Below are 23853 nucleotides of genomic sequence, written 5' to 3'. Positions count from 1 at the left end.
CAGCTCTATAAATCAGTCCCTGCGAATAAGTCCCTGGAAACAGGTACTTTATATTTTATTAATACATTTAATTACTTTTGTGAGTTCCACTCGCACTAGGCAGGCGTTTACTACCCGCTAATGCAGGGGTTGCCAATTCAAAAAATAAATTCAAAAATATTTATTTTTTTAAATTGGCTTACATAGTCAGCGCTTTTTGAACGCCAAAAATTAAATTACATATTACATCATCAAGTGATGATGACTAGTTACATACAGTTAATTATGTAACTAGTAACTAGCTGTAAAACTACTACCACATCGGAATCTGTAACGCTGAGAAAAGACGTGGCCGAAAACTTTTCAGCACAGGGCCCTAGTCCTACTGTTTCATGTTATCCTTTCTTTTTTTTTAATCCAGGTTGTATTAACTACATAATTATAAATACAATGGTATTCCAATTGCAGTCGGTGGAAGAAAAGTGAAAAATAAAGAATTTATGTGACTTAAATCTTTTTCAACCTGCGGCGCAGTTACAAGTTTAGTATTTGGTAACGGCGCCCTGCCCTCGCTAAGTTGTTAGGTTAGGTTACTTCAAGGGAGATAGGAAAAAATTAAAACATCCACATAATGAATAAAAGTTTACAGATACCCGCGAATATTTGAACCCCTGCGCTAGTGGCATTACGGCAAATTTTCCGGCAATACATTCGCTGAAGCGTAAATAGAATTCGTATTCAAAACGGTCCTATACGAGTTTCAATCAAAATGTTGCTTCGGAATATCGTAGAGAAAGATAATATACTTAATAACTAATATACACGTATGTTAATATACTTAGTTAAAAGTTATATACTTCTTGCTGTACAGGTATTAATCATTATAATACATACATACATAAACTCACGCCTTTTACTCACCGGGGTAAGCAGAGACTATGGAATTCCATTTGCTTCGATCCTGACACACTTCCATGTCGATAGCGTACCGTCCCTTTAACCATGGTATTAAAAAGGTACTTATGCTCAAAAGTGACAGCTAACATTTCTAGGTTAGCCCAGCTGACGTCATCTCACGTTGAAATATCGTAAAAAAAAAATATTTTAGCGAGGAATCGTCTTCACTCCAAGGTCCACCGGTATTGTCATGCCCATATTCTATATTGGCTTGGACTAATTCGTCTAAGGTGTATCGTCTATTCTATATTTGTATATTACACATATACCCATCAGGGATGTTAGGGAGCTCCGTAACCGTAACCGAAACTATCGGATATCCGATATAAAAAATCATCCGTAACTGTAACCAAATCCAAACTAAAAGTTTCGGATAAAATTGGATAGGGGTGGAGCCTAATTGAGACACGTTTTGATCGGCTGGCCGCTGCCAGAGCCGACACACAAGCCGCGCGCATTGTTAGTGTTTTTCTTCTTTTGTCGTCATAATATATATATATATATATATAACATGTCGTTATAAATAAAACCACTTTTATAGGTACCCATTTGTATTTTACTTTTGAAATTCCTTGAAAAAGTAATATCCGTAACCGAAATTATCCGAAACTAACGGATAATCCGAAATAATTTATTATCCGTATCCGTAACCGTATCTAAAAAAACCAAAAACAATAAAAAAAAAATATTGACTCAAAACATACATTCAAACTTTTAGCAAAGAAATACAGAAAAAGATGTTGGTTCGTATACAATAAAATAGGTAAGAACCTGTATCATAAGAGTATCTGGTATAATAATCATTCTTATATCCGTATCCAATCCGTATCCGAAATTTCATATCCATAACATCCCGGATTCCCATGCCGCGCGTCCAATGCTTCGCACTGGTGCCCCATATCGCTGGCAATGTGACGACGCCTTGAAGCTTCTCACATATGTTAATGTATCAAGTTACGATGCAACCTATACCTAGTAAAAAGGTAAATATTTTATGAGTATCATGTCTCGCAAACTGGATGAGAATGTGAGAGCGAAATACTTTGAATTGTTTTACGGCATACATCGTTCGTGAGAAGTATAAACAACGCATTACTGGCTGCTTAGAAGGCGTCTAGGAGTTTATTTTGCAGACATGTATCTTTCAGGAGGATTAAAATGGCCACATCGAAGCAATTCATCTAAGAAAGCAATATTGCAATTTGACATTCACGCATTAAAAGTAAGTGCGTATTGCAAACACACGTCAAATATTGCTTTCTTAGATGAATTGCATCGATGTGGTCATTTTAACCCCCCAGGTGTATTCACGCCTGTAGTACCAAGGGGGTAGAAGACAATTTGCAGCCATGCTGTTTTCAAAGAACACGTTCAGAGTACAATAGTAAAATTACAAGCATCAAATGTATTTGTATTAAACACTTTGGTTTTGCGGTAAAGTGGCTCTCCACCTTTGTTTATTCGCTTTCACCTTGAGTTGACGCAGATTTCTTATGTTTTGAGCGGGAATGTACCTTCAAGTACAAGATATTATCTAAATATGTATATATAGCATGTAGTAGTTAAAGGGATACGAAATAGAATATGACTAACTGTGAATCGTAAATGAAATTGGATAGAAATTACAAAGAAAGCCGTTTGAAATGTTATAACGTACACACATACTTACATAAACCATAAACTCACGCCTATTTCCCACTAGGGTAAGCAGACACAACGGAATACCATTTGCTTCGATCCTGACACGCTTCGTTGTACGTACAATCGTACTGAACCTTTTCTAAGGACGTCTCCGAATTGGTCAATGTACGTCCTTCAATGTTATTACAATGTATATTATATGGACACAAGTATGCAGTAAGCAATTTATACTTAAGTATTGAGTAATTTATACTTTAGCGTGTTCCGCAACGTTAAATAAGTACCTACATAGCACGCTATGCGGCATACCTGTATTATAGTGTGATAATTAAAACAGTAGGTAAAGTTAACTCTACTACGACAAAAACCAATCTACAACCGACATCCAATGGACTTTGACCCCACGTTGAGTTGAAATTTGGCATTGACAGCATGTTCAGTGATGTGATGTTATCAGAATTGTTGTTGTTATTGTTTATATTCGTTAAATTATCTTAGATGGGAATCGAGACGGGCTAATATGCGCAACGTAATAAAATTGTCGTACGATTCAATATTTTTTTTTTCGTAATTGATAAGTTTGCATTTTTTCCTAACATGCGTGCCGCGTGAGTTTGTTCGTATTTTGACAGAACGACATGACTTATTTGGGTTTACATATTACTAATCGACAACGCGACATAATTATATCGTGAGAATCGATAAAATGACCGTGACAAAATTTTATTAGCCCTACTGAGCACCCTAAACTGTCAATGAAGATGCGAACGTTGCTATTAGAAAGGGCACAGTCCCTGTGTACATTCAGCGGGGATGTCCGGGACCTAGACCTTAAGGTCCGGGATGATGAGCAACTAAGCCTTCAGTATTTATTATTCGCCTCGAGTCCAGCGTAGAGCTACCTTCTTAGTGTTGTATATTAGCTACTAAAGTCAACTTAACTCGCGCCCTACTCCGTAAAGAATGGTTACCTTCCCACGGCATTACTGCCGCAAAATTAACTTACAGTAATGTACTACTTGGCCTTCACGATGTTTTCTAATTAAAATTATAGTTCACCGCATTTTCCCGTTAATTACAACCCGCTTTTTGTAACGCAATGTCAACTAAAAAGGATTTTAAAGAAGTCAACGCGGCTTTTGTTCTAAGATAAGGTTTCGCCTTTATAATCTTCATGATTATAATATTTTTGCACGACAAGTGTTGTCATATATTGTGTAAAGTCGTTCGTTCAATGTGCATGTCAGATTATACGATTACACCACTCGAGATAGTAATAAATAATAACTCAACCACATTACATTTGTTATTTTCTCACTTGCAGCACAATAAAAAAGTAAATAATTATTTCATTTAGAATCTAATAATGTAACTGTTGAGGAGCTCGGTGGCGCAGCGGTAAACGCGCTCGGTTTGCGATTGTTGAAGTTAAGTAACTTTCGCAAAGGCCGGTCATAGGATGGGTGACCACAAAAAAACAAAAGTTTTCATCTCGAGCTCCTCCGTGCTTCGGAAGGCACGTTAAGCCGTTGGTCCCGGCTGCATTAGCAGTCGTTAATAACCACTAATCCGCACTGGGCCCGCGTGGTGGTTTAAGACCCGTTCTCCCTATCCATCCATAGGGAAGGCCCGTGCCCCAGCAGTGGGGACGTTAATGGGCTGGTGACGATGATGTAACTGTTATGAAAGAAATACATCATTCTAATCGTAATATTATACAAGCTTTAGAATTTAAAGCACATTCGGCATTGAGCTTCATTTTTGAGGTTAATACTAAAATGGCATAGCTACAAATAAACACGTTCGACAAGGCTGCAGACGCCTCAACACGTAAACTATTGCGACATCAGCAGATGATCCATCCCGGATAACGATTACGGCACCCTTGAATAAATTCCATTTTGCGTATAACATATTTATGGTGACAAATCTCATGCATATAATAAGTAGGTACGTGCAAATACATTACCGTCCATATTCAAATACTATGGCACCCAGTTAGGGCGGGATAGAGGGATAACATTAGAACGATTTAATTTAAGTATTTTCATATTTTGCTACTAGATTTTTGTGTACGCTGTGTAGGATCGTTGACGCACATAACGTTCCCCTGAAACCCTAAATTTAGATATATATTTTTTGTCCGAATCTCGGACAAAGCACACCATATCCAAATCTGCACACATAACCACGTTCTTAACGGCATAAATAATCCAGGGGCAGAATAATAGCGCACTCAGCCTCTAACGGGTTACGGCGAAGTATGGAAATAATATAACGCCAACAGTTTAAGGGACCGGCGATTCGTGACGAAATCTAGGGCAGTCGAGTGAAAGGGCAAGCGCAGGACTTTATCTCTATTGCTCGAGTAACCGATACAACTTAGTCTACTTATAACACGGCGCTAAAACCGATACCATTACAAGATAGGCAAATTATGTAGATGAGCGCAAGCATGGCCGCAAAGTAACTAGAGAGGAAATTCTGTGTGTTCTATGTAAATGCAAATTTGCGATGAAACGCTGATGAAATTTGAAATTGAGCGTGAACTTGGTAATAAAAATCTATTTTCAATTTCGACGGGCGGACCTACGTAAATATTACATTTGGCAAAAGGTTTCCGGAAAAATATTTCATATGTTATTATAAGTAATAACTTTTTTTTATTATAGTTTGTTTACCTGTTTCCTCGCTGCCCGATAGATGAGTTGCGATGGCACGAATTCATCTTGAGTTTGTCTTTTCTCTTTGTTCTGCTCGGGATCGGATGCGTTGCTCTTCTCTTTTACTTCTGCGGCGTATGCGCATAGAGAGATAGCTGGAACAAACAGATAATTGTGATTATAATCGTTATGGTACAGCGATTTGGGCGTTAATTAAAGCTATCTTCGCATTTACACGTGTTTGGACGAAAGTCTTGCTTACAAGTATGCCATTTCGTAGAAAGTGGTAGGTACTTAACAAAAACGTATGCCTAATTACAGCGATGTGTGCTGTTATAGCCTCATTGCGAGGGTAACGATTTGTTTTAGATAACATCATTGTGTTATTACTAGAGGGTAGTTTTTGAATGACAATGTCAATAATTATTTTGTGTAATCAGTTACACAAAATAATTCAATACTAATAATTTAATAATTTAATTCATTTTGAGTCAATATGACTTTGTTTGTGCAAACTTCGATGGCCGTTTATCTCTTTGTTAGGTTGCAAATTGTAATTTCCAAATGTCCAACTGCAGAGTTTTTTGATTGAGTATTTAAAACAAAACCAACCCAACTGGCAAAAAAGCGTCAATTCAATTAGTGGTAAATTATCGCCTCAAAATGTCAAAGGCTTCGTGATTTGAAACACGAAATACATTGTTCCGCGTAATTATATAAACTATCAAGGTCAGTAGGTTATAGTATTTCCTGTACTATAAATAGTATAACGAAGACCGAGGCGAAAAAAAGAAAGTAGTATCATTACTTTATGCGACGTCGGTCTAACAGAAAGCTCGGTGAAGCGTGGGTACTTAGTTCATATTGAGGTGAATGTACCTCTGAATACCCCAATTTTGTTATAATATAGCCGTGAGCTTATGTCATGTTGTGAACTTAATTATCGCATAAGTAACAGACGAGGTGCTTATTATGATTTTGTACGAATATAGTAGGGAGCTGGTAACATCCACCCCGCCTTGGGTGCCGCAAAACTCTTGCATTATTATCTATTCGCCTAAGTTACCACGAATGCTGACTTACAACTTACTACAACTAAGTATAATAACACTTAGTTGACTAAGTATAACTATACTTAGTTGTGTAGAGATTGAGACAACACAGTGACTAAGAAACGGCTTAGCCAAGGAGAAATCTTAGATTTTTTTACTGATTACTGTTTGAGCAACATAATTACTCCTACTTCTTAAAGTATAAGTTTTAAGTATGGAATCCTGGGGTGGAAACGGTAATTTTGACCACTTCAGTGCAATTAGTGATTATATTTCAATAAACATAACATTTTACAATAGCCTCAATGCGCGGTAAGAACTAGAACTCTCAAAGTATTTGAGCTAGTGATGGGACGTTCATGAGACATAGTGATTTATTAGCCGAGTTCAGGCTGATGGAATCTTTGCTATCTGACAATACCTAAAAAAGCCCGTCACGTATATTTCCCACCAGGGTAATCAGTGACTCTGAAATTACATTTTGCCTTTTTCCATTATTTTTAAGAGGCATCTAAAAGGATGGAAACAAACATGCAACGTGGTAAGCAAACTTTTCGGACAGATTGGCATACAACCACGGCATCTTCTAAATATTTATATTCGAAAAAAAAATCTGAAAAACATACCTATTTTCGTGTTTTATACTTTTTAAAACGCGACTTTTCAGTAGTTGGGTTATAGTTTTTAAATTTATATTTTTTTAGAAAAAGTAAATTTCTTTAACGATATTTTAATACGAACAGTGTATTAAGCAAAGGGCTCTTGAATGTTGTTGAAACCCTAATAGCGCATCTAATACAACTTAGACTATAATTTATTGAATTAAAAAAGCAGAATTGTAAATTTAGGAGTTTACTCTAGGTTACCTACATAGCTAAACAAATAAAGAAGGTTATTTTAACGTGGCAATGTAGGTAATTTTACTAATTCCTGTAGACACCATATAATTTTGTTTTAAGTTATACCTGTCATTTTCTTATCTGCCGAATCGGAAAGGGACGTGTAAACGACAGGCATAAAATTTAAAGAACACACGTCAAGTTTATGCAGAAAATTAAAAATCCCTTCCAAAATTTTATATTGGCCAATAACCCGACAAAATTAATTTGCCAGCACACGTCAAACGGGTTGCATATCAGCGAGATGCCTATTTTATTTTCCCGGGTTATTTATTAACTTATTTAAATGAATAAATTGTTGTTTCCTTATCAGCGGATCAAACAATGACTGGTATAACTATACATATAACTTAAAATATAATTAGATAGTGTCTACAGGAATAAGCACCTTATTATTATACTTATCCGATTTCATATTATTCTGATAGATATTCTGCTTAATGATGATACTTCATCGAAACCTGTATACGTGGAAATTGATGAGGATCGGTAAAGTATGTCTGATCCCTTTTCGATGTAAGTACTTCAGAGGAAAATACCCTAATTTACCCTTGAAACCAGTCTTCTCTGGGGTGCAAGAAAGGCGCCTGCCTCCCCGAGTGATGTCATAGCATATAGGTAAGACTACATAACTTTGCAACCTGAGATTTCCATATTAGAAAGAAAAATATCCTTAGTTGATATGTTGCTATAACACTTCTCTTATAAATCTATTTGACGATCTTTTACTTTTTTTTGACGTGACTTATTATAGATTTGCCGCAGATGACATTAACTACTTGGCCGGACAAATGGGGAGCGTTGAAGGCTCTCGCCCGGTACAACGTTTAAGACAACAGGCATGACGGTGCCCAGTTGGGCGCAAACCTCGGCTCAGGGCGTCGTCTGAGAGGAAGAATATTTGAAAGTGGAATATTTGAAAGCGATCTTTTGCGACGACCTTTATATGTCTCAAGTTCTAAATATTTCTGGTTTTGACTCCTATAATGCGTGATATTTATTGATTGATGAAACATGAAAAATGGTTAACCCTTTTCCGATTGGGTTTGATGTCGAGCTACCAATGAGTAATGACTAAAAGGGCAACCTTATTTTCGTTTCTCTGAACCTATATTTGTAACCAAACCATCCTTTTCTTTTCATGTAGCAATATATTTCATCACGTAAGTGTCGTTTAAAAAAGAAAAGAGACATTTTCGATAACAGTCAGGCCGAATGACTAAAAAGAAAAGACTGACGCTGGGATTAGCTTTGTCCGCCAAGTAGTTAATGCCATCTGTGGCAAATCTACAATAACGTCAAAAAAAAAGCTGGGAGTAGCGTCATCCATGCCATATAAATCAAACTCATCTGCTTATAGACAATCGCAAGATGCAATCACAAAAAAATACGTAACTATTTTGCGCGTCGATATTATTTTCTCGGGATTTTGATCAAGAATTATTTATACGACAGAATCTATCCAATCTACGTTGGTCAACATCGAGAACCTACGGCTAATAAATCGGTATCCAGATTCGCAAATCCTTCCGAAAGGTCCTCGCATACCTTATCTAAATGGCTAGATCGGTCCAATTATCCGAATAGTGATTTAAACTGGGCTTGGAGGAGCGACGCAGTCCTTTCGGATGCCTTGGCTCCACTGTCCTCTCGCACGAAGGCCGCACACTCTCACTGACCAGTACCGATCACAAAACAAGCACAATATTTCGTACATGCCATAATTTCCACGCCATATTACCTATACTATCTCAACCTAAATCTATCTAAGCTAAACAAACATTCTTTTTTCTCACGATAGATACCTATATCGCAACGATAACTATTGATATTACAAACCATGTGTTCCTTTGTTGTTCAGTTCAATCGGATATGTGGGCCCAAAGAGCCTATCATAACAATCTCGTGTTTCACCCGTATTCCCCTATTATACATACAAATATATACGGGTTGTGCAAAGGAAGTTTATTTGTTTTGGGAACTGACACAGTTCTTTGAGTTGAGGTTTCACAATCACATTATATAACAAAAAAGCGAGGCAAGCACAGCAAATGAGCAATATTAATTCGCAGAAGCAAATAAGAGTGAGACAATCAAATATAATTGTATCAAATTCGCAAGACGTTTCGACACCGCGGCTAAGTCTCGCGTGGATTACCCTGCGCCTGCGACGCTGACGGTAGGCGCACTGACACGGCCTAGTTCCCACACTAAACTTATACAAATACATGCATAATGTCAAACGTAAAACAACTACTAAAACAGCATAAACAATTACACCGCCATCGCTCGTTCGCGCTACTCCTCTCGTGTTTGCGTAACGCTGATTTATTTTTAACGCCACATAAACTTTATTAATAGGACATCTTAAAATTATACACTAACGGATGTTTCTTTCATGTATTAATGCTGTGTTCCGGTGTAACACTGTTGCAATTAGCTTTTCTTCCGAGTTATTATGGCTTTGATGTTTTAATGGAATAGGGCTATACATTTATGACAGTTTCTAAGTTTTCTAGCCTCGGCACAAACCGTGACCGCACCACACCAGCACAATGCTGTGACTCTATCGCTTACTGCATTACTCCATTGATTGCATCCACGGAGCAGTCGCAATCAACAAACTCAATTTGCATGACATTTTCCAACTTTTGTGATGGTGATGTCGAACTCCATTCGATTCACCGTAAAGTAAAATGTATTTAAAATTTAGGATATTCGTGTATAAAAGTACAATTAAAAGAAAAGATTGACATTGTTATTTTAAGTGCTGATATCAACCTCTGAATAAGCAAGCACGAAGATACGGCCGGCAATATTCTCCACTTTTACTTTCCACTCCTATTTGTCAATCCGTTCCAATAAATTCCGCTAATGATTGCATTAGTTGGTACATGATGGTAAAAAAATGTGTTGTCGTGCGCGTTGGGTGCTCACGACGTCGGCGCGCGGCGCGCGGTCGCAGCGCAGAAAGTGGAAAGTGATCGCGTGTGCGGTGACGTTCCACCGGCCACCAGTAAGAGTAAACTTCCTAATCGCACATCGGACACAATGGGCGATTATTCACCGCGCGATCACGCGATCCGACCGCGCCGACCGCCGCCCGGCCGCCGCGAACTGTGCCATGGAAGGTCAAGATCGTCATTTCTCTGACACACCGGATTATTTCATTCTTGCGTTCTCCTTTCTTGAATGAATCGGCGTGACTCACACGGGGTTACGACGCAGCGACAAGCGCAGAGAAACGAACCAATCAAGTTAATCAAAGAGATATTCACTAAAATGGAGGAGCAATGCATATTTCATGAGGTTGGATCTAATCCTTATACTTAGAACATGGCCTTCGTGTTACATTTTCAAATTCGTTAAGCAGTCCGTTTATTAATAAATAAATAATCCACAAGGCTTGTAATGATGTCTAATTTAGATTTGCGCTCGGTTCCACGTTTGTCGAAGGCTGTTTCATGCAGTGAATATCGGCATACTGAAACTTTAACGTTTTATGAGGCTATAGACGTACTTAGTGACCGTAGCGCCGTAAGTGTTGAAATAGTTTCATACTAAACTAAATTGTTCTTACAGCTTTGCTCACAGTTTCATGAAGCTTACAAGTACAGGAACACCATGCATACTCTGTCATGTAAAGGTAAGCTACAAATATACTTTATTGCACCAAAATAAAAAGAAATAATTACAAAAAGACTCTTAACTGGGTACATGGCAAATGACGGTCTTATCGCTTAAAGCGATTTCTTCCAGACAACCATAAGGTGAGGAAAAATGTTACAATTGAAATTGAAAGATTGCGGGTACAAAATATAAGTACAACTTACCAAGAAATACATGCAAATAAATATAAAACATACATACAAATTAATATACCTAACTTATATACCTATAAAAGCTAAGCTATTTGTTTATATTCCCAAATGCTATAAAAATAATAACTAATAGTTAACAGTAGTGTCTAGTTTACTCTAAATAGTTAAGAATGAAATAGCAGTGTCTTAATTATCTACAGACTCAGATCAAGAGTCAACGAACTTCTTACTAATTCTGAATTTGTGCCTTTGAGTAAAAGAAAAAACTTCTATTCATCCCTAAACGCGTACATTGATCCGTGTGAATGTCCGAAGGAAGCACACACGACCACAGTCTGTCATCTCGGAACATAAATCACGATTCGTTCAGTATCCCGGACACGGTTCAAGAGATAGACCGTGTAGATACATACCTAATATTGGAAGGAACTGGTACATTTGGGTATTAAAATCAAGAAAATGTTTTAATTAAAGCACATAATAACGGGTTCTTACCGCGTTTAAATGGGGATTATGTGATTTAATTATGATAATAACCGCGTAAACTTAAAACAATGTAAGAAAATGTTTTATAAGGCATAGTAGTCTTTTGAACTGGAATGTGTTTTTATACCCAATTACCTGTCGAACAAAAATTCCATTCAATCTGTGGAGAAAACATCTGTGTTTCCGCAGAACAAAACCCAAGTACGTTCAAGGAGGTAAAGAACAACGCACCATCTAGCCAATTATACAACAAAGTACCAACAAAAGGTGCTAAAAACCGTAGCGAACCCCAACAAGAAACCTTTTAACCAATTCTGAGTCAGCAGCAATAATTTCCGTTAGAGCACCTTGCATAACAATTGTATCTAAGTACCTGTTGTTGTTATTATTATATAAACACACGATTCGGCGCGTTTAACTGCACTGCGGTTACATTTACAAGTGAACGGCCTACATAACGATGTTTTTAATAACATAAACGCCGCTAGAGTATAAAGAGCGAGGAAAAGACCAGAATGGTCGTGAATGGAAATGTGGAGGGTAGAGTAATGAGATGTGATAAGTAACGTGTTACGAAATGTTCGCGGAGGAAACTGGCGGTCGATACATAAAACGGCCGCTTCCTTGACTTAAAAACCGCCATTAGGTAGGAGCTGTCAGTGTGTTGCAACTCGCTAACGGTCGATCTAGTCGCACCGATTGTCTAACTATAATTATATAGTTATTGCAACGTTCGCGTTTCCGTTGCCCTTTAAGCTAATGGACAGTAAACAGACAGTCCTTCACTAGAGATGAATCGGGCGATAAAGATTACTCGTAATCTTATTCCAGACGTTGGTCCACGCTTGTGTCGCGCTTCCTGTGCACTAGATATTGATTTATATAATTATTATTGTTTTGTTCGAAAATATTCTGAGAACTAGTTACTTGGACTCCAACCTGCTTGGAATAAACGTATGGCATCAAAATGAAATGTTAATGGAATGCACGGCAATATTTGAAAAGATTTCTTTAGGTATGTCGTCTCGGATCTACGATAGGTTGACATATATCTATAGCTGTTCTAAATAGGTATCTCATATCGATCTAACATGAATATAACGGTAGACGGGAAGGTGGTATTGGCACTTGAGTTTAAAATCCTCTTTTACACCTCCCTTCAAGGTGCTAATCAAATTTAACACATTTGAATAATAAATTCTAGTCCGCTTTTCCACGCATAATCGCCTCAAAAATGTTCATTATAATTTCTGAAATATTTTAAATTAGGTACGGAATTTGTGTTACTACGTTGTGGATTCTAAATTAGAACTCGGCTTTTGTAGGAAGTTGTAGAGTTTGATGCATGTGACTCAAAACAAATAGTTTAATTTAGGTCTTATTAAAATAAAGCTTTTATGCAATTTTAAACATTTTAGCACAGATAATGCTATGGAATCCTATCCTAATGCTATCCCTCTATCGTTTTGTGCAATTAAATACTATATTATGCACTTCCACGTGCTAAGAGTTATAGATATAGGTACCTACTTTTTTTAATTAAAATATTTGTACTTACTTCAAAAGAGAACTAATTGTTCGACTCTCGACAACCTTTTAACTGACTCACAACTTTTTAAAAATAAGAAATGAAACCGAAGATTAGTCTGCCATCGACCTCTCTCGGTCATTATTAATTAGTTATGATTCGGATGAAACTTTCTTCCAAAATTGAAAAGTTAAGTACGCTCTTCCAGGATTAAATTAGTTTGGATCCAATATAGGTATAGCATAATAAGTATAAATCTCTCATTCAGCGTTTATCGCTATCGACCCATTATCGTCCCCCTAGCATTATTCCGTTTTTCTCAGGGTCCGCTTACCTAACTTGAAGATTTGATATTTCCGGTTTTTTACAGAAGCGCCTGCCTGTCTGACCTTCCAACCCGCGAAGGGAAAACCAGCCCCATGCAGGTGATATACCTCTGAAAATGCGATTTAAGACACAAACACGGTTTCGAAAACAAATTCGACAATCATTGTTTTAGGCGTGTGCTGGATTTGCACTCGAATTTGCGACCTCAAAGTGAGAGGCAAGCGTGCTACCAACTGGGCTACCACGGCTTCCACCACCACCACGCTATCGACCCACTAGCGTCAATCAATTATTTTTTTCAGATGTAATCCTCTCAGACGACAGCCCTTAGCCGAAGTTCAGTCCTAATTGGGTACTCCTGTTGTCTTCAATTTTGTACCTTTTGACGTGACTTATTGTATATTTGTCACAAATGGCATTACTACTTGGCCGGACAAATGGGGAGCGCTGAGGGCTCACACCCGGTACAAAATTTAAGACAACAGGCCTGAGGGTGCCCGGTTGGGCGCGAACCTCGGCTCAAGGCGTCATCTGAGAAGAAGAATATTTGAAAGAATAGAAGCGCTGAATGAGGGTAAACAAATTGTATCGGATGAGAACTTTCAGCGTAGTTAATGCAATTTGCGGCAAATCTACAATAAGTCACGTGAAAGAAAAGTATAAACTGCTGCTTATATTTTCTTTGTGCGGGGTAACGTACGCAATAGAGCTCATCTGTAGGAGTAGATAGGAGATCATTAGCCGATGAGCCGTCTCCGATAATGTGGCTGATTGATCGATCAGCCTTAGCCGCCCAATTTCGCCTCTCAGACGACTTTGCCCCGGTACTCGAACCCATTCTAATTGACTATACAGACCACTTGTATTTTACTGCGCACGTACCGAATTTATTTTCCATCATCTAGTTAGTTTTGCATTATAAATCTACGTATCTGCGAATTAAGTAGTTATTTTGACTGCGAATTTGAATTTGATTGATTTATTTAATGCATTTAATTCGAAGTCTGATTTAAATCGGCTTGGAATTAATTTATTATTAAATAACTGATATAATTTCTAAATGGCAAGGTTATATTTTTAAATTTCCTGTAACTTAATGTGTGTTTAGACTTAGCGAAAGACGGGTTCTAAAAATGAATGTTTTAATATTTTGGAATAAAACCACACATCAAATGTATGGCGGATAGAATTTCCTGTAGATATTAGATAAAAGAAGTAATGCATTTGTATGCGTTAGAGAAGAAATCCAATGGTGTATGAAGTCATGCATAACAATGTTTCCGCCCTCTACACGATAAGCAAGTGCAACCAACTGATCATAAATGACTACAACAAAAGAAAGTGCAGATTCGTGAAGAAAGTATAGGAATTTATTATGATCACAGCATGGTTTTGAAATAAATAAATAAATAAATATATCTTTATTTCAGTCTCAGACCCATAGAATTACAATTAAAATGATAAAGAAAATAAAAGATACAGTAAAATTGTAAAAATAAAATAAAATTGCAAATTTAAAACTAAAATACCTACTCAACTGTAAATTTTAAATTACAAGATTATCATTGTCGAAATCAGTTTCAAATTCTTAAGTTGTCATTCTGAGTGCGGTACAACATCGTCCAGTGTCTTATAACGTAAAAAGAAGAGTAACCTTAAAACACCCGATTGCTAATTTGTGTTAGTAATTATATTTTATCCTGTATAAGTAAACAAAGTAGGTTTTGATAGTTTTTTTAATCTCTTCTTCTATCGTGTGGGTTGTGAGATGGATGGCCAACCTTATCAACCCTGATGTCAGAGTTATTATTGAGCCGCCAAAGGCCCCTGACGTGACTCACGTAACGACTACGTACTTACATCAGTTAGTAGTAACCGGGACGTTGGTTCCGGAAGCCGTTGAGCTAACTTGCTAAAATGGCCACATCGAAGCAATTCATCTAAGAAAGCAATATTGCAATTTGACATTTGCGCATATAAAAGTAAGTGCGCAATGTAAACAACTGTCAAATAGCAATATTGCTTTCTTAGATGAATTGCTTCGATGTGGCCATTTTAACCCCCTTGGTACTTTTTTTTTATACAAACAGAATGTCGTGTTCATTGACACGAGTATGTTGCGAAACAATTTCAACATTCAGTAATTTATTTCTGCCGATTGACAGAATTTGCATTTGTAATATGTTTAAACGACACACGTAGTATCTTGTTTAAATAAATTTTCTATTAGACTGGTCGTTGGCATGTTATTAGTTAGAAGAGTACGCAAGGAAGGGAATTATGAAAACCATGTTTCATTAGAGAGAGTTAATGTATCGAAAGAACATTTGATGTAAACGGTATGCAAGTCATTGGCGTCTGCGCCGGCGGCCGAGTAGCACCGTCATGGCACCGAAATCAAGAGTTGCTTTCATGAAATTGGAACACATAAATATGTTGTACTAACAGACGAAAATAATAATAGCAGTGCCACAAGCTAAGTAGGTACAGTCATGATGAGTAATATCATGTACCTACTTTAGAACCCTGTCGCACTATCATATTTGACATTTAATGAGACTTACGGTTTAATTTGTCAAAAAAGTTAATGTGACATGGTATCAAAGTGTATACATATTAGTACTCGTGACATAAAGCACAGATGTTAAATTACATAATGGAGGTAGGCATATTTCATCTTTTTTTGACGTGACTTATTGTAGATTTGCCGCAGATGGCATTAACTACTTAGCCGGAACATATTTCATCAATAGGTTAGGTAAGGTTAGAAAAATCATCATAACTAAATTGGACCGTACCGGGACTCGAACCTGGATTGATAGTCAAAGTGTCTAATAATATAATAAACAATTTCTATTCTATTCTATAATCCCATAACAACACGACGTACCCACATTTACTGTTGTCGGAATTAGAACACGCAGTTGATATTTTTATGCCAAACCTTTTTTTTTATAATATAACCTCCTTTGTTTTGAAGTAGGTTAAAAATAGATGTGCAGCAGAATGGATATTCTTTTATTGAAATTAATTAAAGAATTGTTTTTCTAAAATATCAGGGTCGATCATCTATTAGGTTGACACGAGCATAACATTGCTTACTTATTCTTAAGGTCACCGCTTGCACAACAAGAAGAGGCGATCAATTTTGGACTTTTCGAGACTGGTCGACGGCCATATTTAGTGCAAGGCTGTGTACCGTCAAACGTGACTGTCCAAATACGGCACGTAATTTATATAAATTACTCGTTTATTGCAAGCTAGAAACATTTTGGAGATTGTACATTTCTCTGAGGAAGTTATTTCGCACTCAGTACATCATTTTATTACATATTTATTGTGACACCGTAACATGTTTACTGCGAATTTAATTTCAACATTCATTTATTAAACAGTTACTTTAATATATTGCAGGTTAAGTGTCCATTTAACAGCTTTAATGGTTATGATTATATTTTAAATTGTTTCAGAGTATTGAGTTAAGTATACGTAGACACAAAAATAAACAAATAATACAAAAGCAAAATGGGTTAGTTTATTGCTTCCTTTTTGTGAGGTCTTGGCTACGAATAAATATTATTTAATAAATATTATTTATTCGTAGGGTTTTGGGATAAAATTTTTAATTCATATTTGCTACTTTTGTGCAAATAAAAACTGTAAAAAGAGAGCGATAGATATATTTGGCGGAGGGTTATAAAGTCTGTCTCTGAATTCGAATACCAACTACATCAACACTGGCTGGTATTATTCAGACGCCAAAGGCTCCCGACATGGCTCATGTAACGACTACTCACTTACATCAGCATGTAGTAACCAACGGCTTGTCGTGCCATCCGAAGCACGGATCATCTTACTTTTTGGACAACCAGGTGATCAGCCTGTAATGTTCTAACGAAACTAGGGATCACAAAGTAATTTTTGTGATTCGTCCCCACTGGGATTCGAACCCGGAACCTCCGGAACGTGAGCGCAACGCTCAACCACTAGACCACGGAGGCCGTTTCTACTGCGAAGCAGTCCGCAGTCTACTGCGAAACACTTAGGTGACGCTTTTCGCTCAAATAGTTGTGCCGGCGAAGTATTGGAGCAATTTGGAATAATTGTCAAAGAACGTAGGAAATTCGTGAAACTATAACTTGCCCGCGACGTTAATTGAAAATCAGCTGAAAAGTATTTCGTCTAATTTGCGCGGGGGGGCGCGCCGCGGGTGCGCGGAGGGCGCACGCCACGCGACGTTCTGTCATGCGCGTAACGACTCCACCACTATCAATTATTTTTTTCACCCAAACGCATATTTTTCTATTATCCGCCGCCGTTTTTGCCCGTAGCGGAACAAGATCTCGTTCTCGCGCGATTCACTAAATAATTGATGTCCACTGTACAGGCGGTTTTTCTCGTATTTATTACTAGCCATCACGGCAGAATGTGCAATGATTTATATTACCTCAACTATGTCAGCTCAATGATAGTTCGGAATAAAATTCTTCGCTAAATTGTATACGTATTTCTATCATTATTTATGAGGAAATTAACTTTGATATTGGACAGCAGGCAATTAATGTTTTCTAGCCATTACCTAGTGGTTGAATCCTTTTATTTACATAAGTACTTTATTTTCTAGTCAGTAAGTATATGTTATCTAGTCAATATAGAATTACGTCCAATATAACATACTTACCTATTACTATCAAGACCTCTACTATACAATGTGAAATGTACTCACTTACTTTTATTTTTCTACTACATTTTCAAAGCCAGTGAGTTCGTACTACAAAACATTATTTTTTCATGTAAGTCTTCTTCTTATCGTGTGGGTTTTGAGGTGGATTACCAACCTCATCACCCCTGGTGTCAGGGTTACTATTGAGCCGCCAAAAGCCGCTGACATGGCTCATGTAACGACTACATACTTACATCAGTAAGTAGTAACACTGCCTTCCGAAGCACGGATCATCTTACTTTCGGACAATCAGGTGATCAGCCTGTACTGTCTCAACCAAACTAGGGACCAAAAAGTATTTTTTGTGGTATGTCCCCACCGGGATTCGAACCAGGGGCCTCTGGATCGTAAGCCGAACGCTCCGCTCAACCACTGGACCATGGAGGTCGTTAAAAACGCTTATAGTGGGTATCTGTAATTAGGTCTATTTATGCGTGTAGTTACTGCTACTATATAAGCCTGTACCAACCGATAATTCGTAGCGACGCGTATTATTTATATATTTACTTACCGTAATTCAATCAATCAATAAGATCTGCTTAGCTTGCGGAAAACAAGCTGAGCGAGATGCAACTGGATATATTTTCTTAATTATCAGTGTTTATGTAAATTAAAGACAGCTGCCAAGATTAAGTGCAGCGAGACACGCCATGTCGAACTGGTGAGATGGATCACTTAATAAGCGAGCATACTTCAGGTATCGATATTGAAATGCACGTATCGGTAAAACGGGTTGAATGGAGGCACCTAACGTAATTCTACACCGTTTTTGCATAAAGTCGCCTTATAGTTAACACTGATCGGAAAATTGCATTCAGATAAGACACGCTAGGTTCAGTTCAGGTAAAAAATTGTGGTCTCAATTTATACCCGGTACGAAATTAATTAAATGAAATCCAGGTGTTCTTGAATAAGAACGCTTACGTGGTTTTCGCTATAAGGACGATAAATGACGACATGGTGGACTTAGCTTCAAGCAAAATTACTATCAGTCTTTGAAAAAGTGACTAGAACATAAGCTTCAATTCCGTTGCAAATGCACGCAGTCTATATTTGCCGCCGGAACGATTCCCTGAATCAAACTCGTATTTCCCCTTTAAAACACTCAAGCGCGGAAATTGGAAAGCGCAATTCTGTAGTTTTATTTGTCAATGTGGAAAATTTCAAACTGTCTCTTGGCGGAAGGTAAACGTCGTTATTATTGACCTCACGAGGCAACGGTCAGGACGCGGTCAGAGAAAGTGCCAGTGTGGTCGAGAAATTACTATTTAAAGCGCCACGTCTACATAAAAATTGTGGACAGTATAAATTATGACTTTACAAGAGTATTTAAGTTTGTGCAAAAATAACATAACGAGAGCGCAAAGCCAGTGCAGTTGCGTTCCAATATGCTCCGCAAGTTTTAACTTGCATTATTGATATTGCAGCGCAGGACCGATCGTCGTGGAGATCCTTGGGGGAGGCCTATGCCCAGCAGTGGGCGTCGTACGGCTGATGATGATGATGATTGATATTGGGAAGTGAAAAGAATAAAGTATTGTACGTAAGTAGCTACAATATAAAGGTCAGTACAAGTCCCACGATTCAAAGCTTTTTTTGGTACAAATTCTTACAATCCGTCTGCGGCGATTAGCAAATAATAATTCCCCATGCGGCCGTGTGATAATCTAAGAGATAGTCGCCTAGACAACTGCCGAAGGGCTTATGAGGAACGAAATAAGTCTTCATGCATCGCGTACCCAGCACAATGCGGATGATGGCGTGTAAGTAAAATTTCCTGTCAATGTTTACAAATTACTATCGACACCGTGTAATTATGTTCACGCACAGAAACTTCATGCGAAAAGTGGTGAATTGTCCGCCGGCCAATAACTACTAAGTACAATTGTTACAACAATTGTCACAAGAGAAAGCTCATTTTTTTTTTATAAACCAGGGAAATTGCGTGCGTTAGAAGATAATAATATGGTCGCAAGTAGAATGCGACGGTAGTTAAGCTACTTTAATAAAGTTAACGTCAAAGTGATGGTAAAGTTTTTTCCTAACTACAAAAGGAGTTGTATCCTTTTATCCCTTTGTTGGATCTTCCTTTAGCAAGTAATTAGCATTACAAAGCCACATGTGCCTGACAGGCTGTTTTTCTTTTGTTCCGCTACCTACCTTATTTCTAATTTATCTTGGAATTTTTCAATTTTTTCTTGAAATGCTCTTTTGCATTTTGACCTTTGAAATACACGTACTTATCATAATCTGATGTTCTCTAACTAGTCAGGTATACTCAAGTACGTTAGCCACCCGAATACCCCGGGAAGGCCCGCCAGTAACTAGCGTAGGTGTGTCTAATTGATCGCCGGGTATCGGACTAACTGCCGGCTGAAATATATGGGTTTCCGTTATAAATTACTAGTCACTTATTGTGCCCGTTACCACAAATAAATATTATTCCTAGGACAGCAAGCAGTTTGCTATTGAGCTCGACTGTACACATGACCTCGAAACTTAATAAAACAAGAATTCAATTTTCAATTTAAATGCTGAATTGAATACCACAATTTTTCATAGAATTGATTAATTTAATATCAACAAGCAACTAGAAGCAATTGCTTTTGAATAATAAGAAGATTAACTGGTGATAGCTTTTTAATTTTTTATCGTGCTTTTCAATTTCTGTTATTGACTTAGCAATGTAGATTCTGTTTCAGTATTTTTTATACCACGCTTTTAGCTTTATTTGTTATATGTGCGGTTGTTTTCTGTGTTAGACAGAATGTTAAAACAGCGAGGTACTGTTGGTGTTTCCTTATTTTTTGTAGATTCGTTTTTGTTTTGCTACTTGGTCAGACAAACGTGGAGAACGCAGGCTCTTATCTGGTTAGGTTTTTCTGGTGGGACCCCTCCTCAACCCTCCAAAAACAATTATACCTATAAAGCGACAGAGTTTTTTCCCGGGTCATATCGTTAGCAGTTCTTATTAGATACCGCGGGAGCATAGCCAGCGAGACCGAAATATGCACAAAACGAGCATTTTATATGACACAACGATTGTATTATAAATGTTTTCACGTCATTCATTGCTTCTTTGGTATCGTAACGATTTACAATGCTCATTCGATCTTCGAGGTATAAGCCCGTCTAAAGCCACACCATCGCTTACCATACAAACTTGAAGACAAAGCAAACTCTCAACAAAAAAGTACTTAAATGAGAAAATGAAAGTGGTTTTGTGGATTAAAACAATACCTATTTGTTTAAAATTAGGGCACGATATTATGATACAACATTAGTATAATGTGAAAACAAAAGACTTGAACACGCTTACCTATAACTGCGAACTGCTCGAGGTCGGCGGCTGCATTAGCGCCAAATTTGATTGTGTTAGCTATCCCACATTCATTAGCCGACTTTTAGAGGTTATCCGAGCGAGTGCTCCAAAAATCTAGTTATTATTTTAATAACACTTCTGACTTCCAATCCCACTTACATCTAAGTGTTATTGCTTTGAACTAAGTATTTCTTAATGTGGTGCGACGAAAACCATGATTCAACCTACTTTCGAAGATTGTAGTTGAGGTATAGGTAAGTGACAGCTTTACATGTTTAGTAGAGTCAATGAATAGAATACAACAGAAATAGTTTATTATAAAAGGGCGTACTACACAAAAAAAGGATAATAAAATCATATCAAGTCTCCACAAAACAATTACAAAAAAGCGAAAACGGCTGTTCGTCGAACTGATCATAAGGAAAGGAAAAAAGTCAATGAGGGGTTTCACTTCTAACTTGCCAGGGACAGGTCCGATTTTGATGTTTTTTCTTTTGTAGTGGTAGTTTTTTTATAATATTTAAAATCAGAAACATCTTGAGTGGCGCAAATAAATATTTCGATAATTTTTTATATTCGGACGAAAAATGCATTTAAAGTACTTACCTGATTCTGTACAACACTACCCGTACAAAAGAAAAAAACATCAAAATGGGACCTGTCCCTGGCAAGTTAGAAGTTAGTTAGGATGCTCCGGCTTTGTTGACTTCACTAGTTGTGCTATTGAATAAATGGTTTAAACTTCAAGACTTTGTACTACATACATTATTGTATAAATAATCGAGTTTGATACGAGTAGCCGTTTAGTCCCACGTAACATTTCCTTAGGAATGTTGTCATAAAATGACTAAGTTTTTGATATATTTGCATCGGATTGCGTCTAACTAACCGAAGCTCTGGGGAGCTTACCCGAGTAAAAGTGCTGTTCGAGGCAAATCTACCTTTTTCTTCTCTAGTCTATTGAGTCCTACAGTTATTTTTTTATTATTAGGGTTAACAAGAGCTCATTAAGCCAAGAACAGTTAACCACATTACAAGGAAGATAACAGCAGACAGATGAGAGTAATTTGTGTGTGTGTGTGAGTGTGTGTGTTCGTGTGTGTGTGTGTGTGTGTGTTGTGTGTGCATGTGCGTGCGCGTGTGGGCGCGTATTAAGAATATAATTTAAGTAATAATAAGTTTATTGATAATATTTGTTTTGAGTTGATTTTTAGTAATGTTAAATAAATCGATGCCATTGAAATTGTCGGTATTAATCTGTGATTCTAGAAAACACATCGTTCTTTTCATACTTAGTAGAGTGATTGCGATCTAAGCAAAGGTGTTCAGTGTTCAGGTGTTCAGATCAGAGAACCTATGATTAGTCTCGTGAAAAAAGTTTGAGCGTAGGTATTAATTATTATATTTAGCCCTCAAGATACTGTTGAGTGGCCTATACAAGCGCCAAGGTCCAATCCATCACGTTTTGACATTTAAATTCTTTTGTTGCGAAGTGTCTGCGAACGACATCCGCATAGATTATCGATATCTGATAAAGTCATTACATTTACTGTGCAATTTGGATTGCGCGTGTCCGTACCTAGTATCTACTAGTTGTTCTACATGAATGAGCTCAAACAAAAGGTGATTGAATAAGAAATCCAGCTGATTATGTGTCCTAACCTACAATTAATTCCTACGAATTGCCCAGCGTGAAGTTTGGAAACTGTGATCGAGATTCAATTTACTTAATGTAGATGTGCCGCGAATGGCGTTTACTTTTTAGCCGGACAAATGAAGGACTAAAGGGTCACTCTCGAAGAAAATTCTCAAGTGGTCCCCAACCATCAGTTCAGCGCACTGGTATAGAAAACTATGTAGCTATAGGCAACGGCTCAATAATACGCAATACTGAGTGGTTTTATCTTCTTAGTGTCTATAGGTGGAATATTTCATACTCCGATTCAACAACATCAATATCAATTTCACAGGGTCCGCTTACCTAACCTGAAGATTTTGACCGGTCCGGTTTTTTACAGAAGCACCTGCCTGTCTGGCTGTCTTACCTTCCAACCCGCGAAAACCAGCCCAATATCGGTTAGGTCACATACCTCTGAAAATGCATTTCTCGGGAATGTGGGTTTGACGACGGTTTGACGTGAAGGAAACATCTGACGATGTTTTCCTTCACCGCTGAAAAAGTGATAATCATTTATGATCCAAACATGAATTCGAAAACGAATTCGGCTATCATGGGTTTAGGCCTGTGTTGGATTGGAACCTGCGACCTCAAAGTGAGAGGCAAGCGTTCTACCACGGGTCCTCCGATATAACAACGTTGCGATATCCATGCATAGGTTTTTCACAATATGTAATTTGACTAATAATAGTAATCTATTGTAGGAAAGAGTCTTGTTGAGTGAACTACATCGTGAGTATCGAAACAGCTTGCGGTAGCGACACAGTCAATGGTACG

General features: G+C 37.6%; 1 protein-coding gene across 1 annotated transcript in view; it reads right to left on the bottom strand.

Moving 5' to 3' along the window:
• The window catches only part of LOC126379872 (DNA translocase FtsK-like), a 54427-nt gene that overhangs the window by 13385 nt on the left and 17189 nt on the right, over nt 1-23853 (bottom strand). Inside the window, exon 2 of the mRNA XM_050028846.1 lies at nt 5259-5395. Coding sequence (XP_049884803.1) covers nt 5259-5395 — 137 coding nt within the window. The remainder of the gene's footprint in view (nt 1-5258; nt 5396-23853) is intronic.

The sequence above is a fragment of the Pectinophora gossypiella genome, chromosome Z, assembly GCF_024362695.1.
Source record: "Pectinophora gossypiella chromosome Z, ilPecGoss1.1, whole genome shotgun sequence".
Lineage (NCBI taxonomy): Eukaryota > Metazoa > Arthropoda > Insecta > Lepidoptera > Gelechiidae > Pectinophora > Pectinophora gossypiella.
Note: the sequence above shows the minus strand (reverse complement) of the source record. Positions and strands in the feature narration are given on the sequence as shown.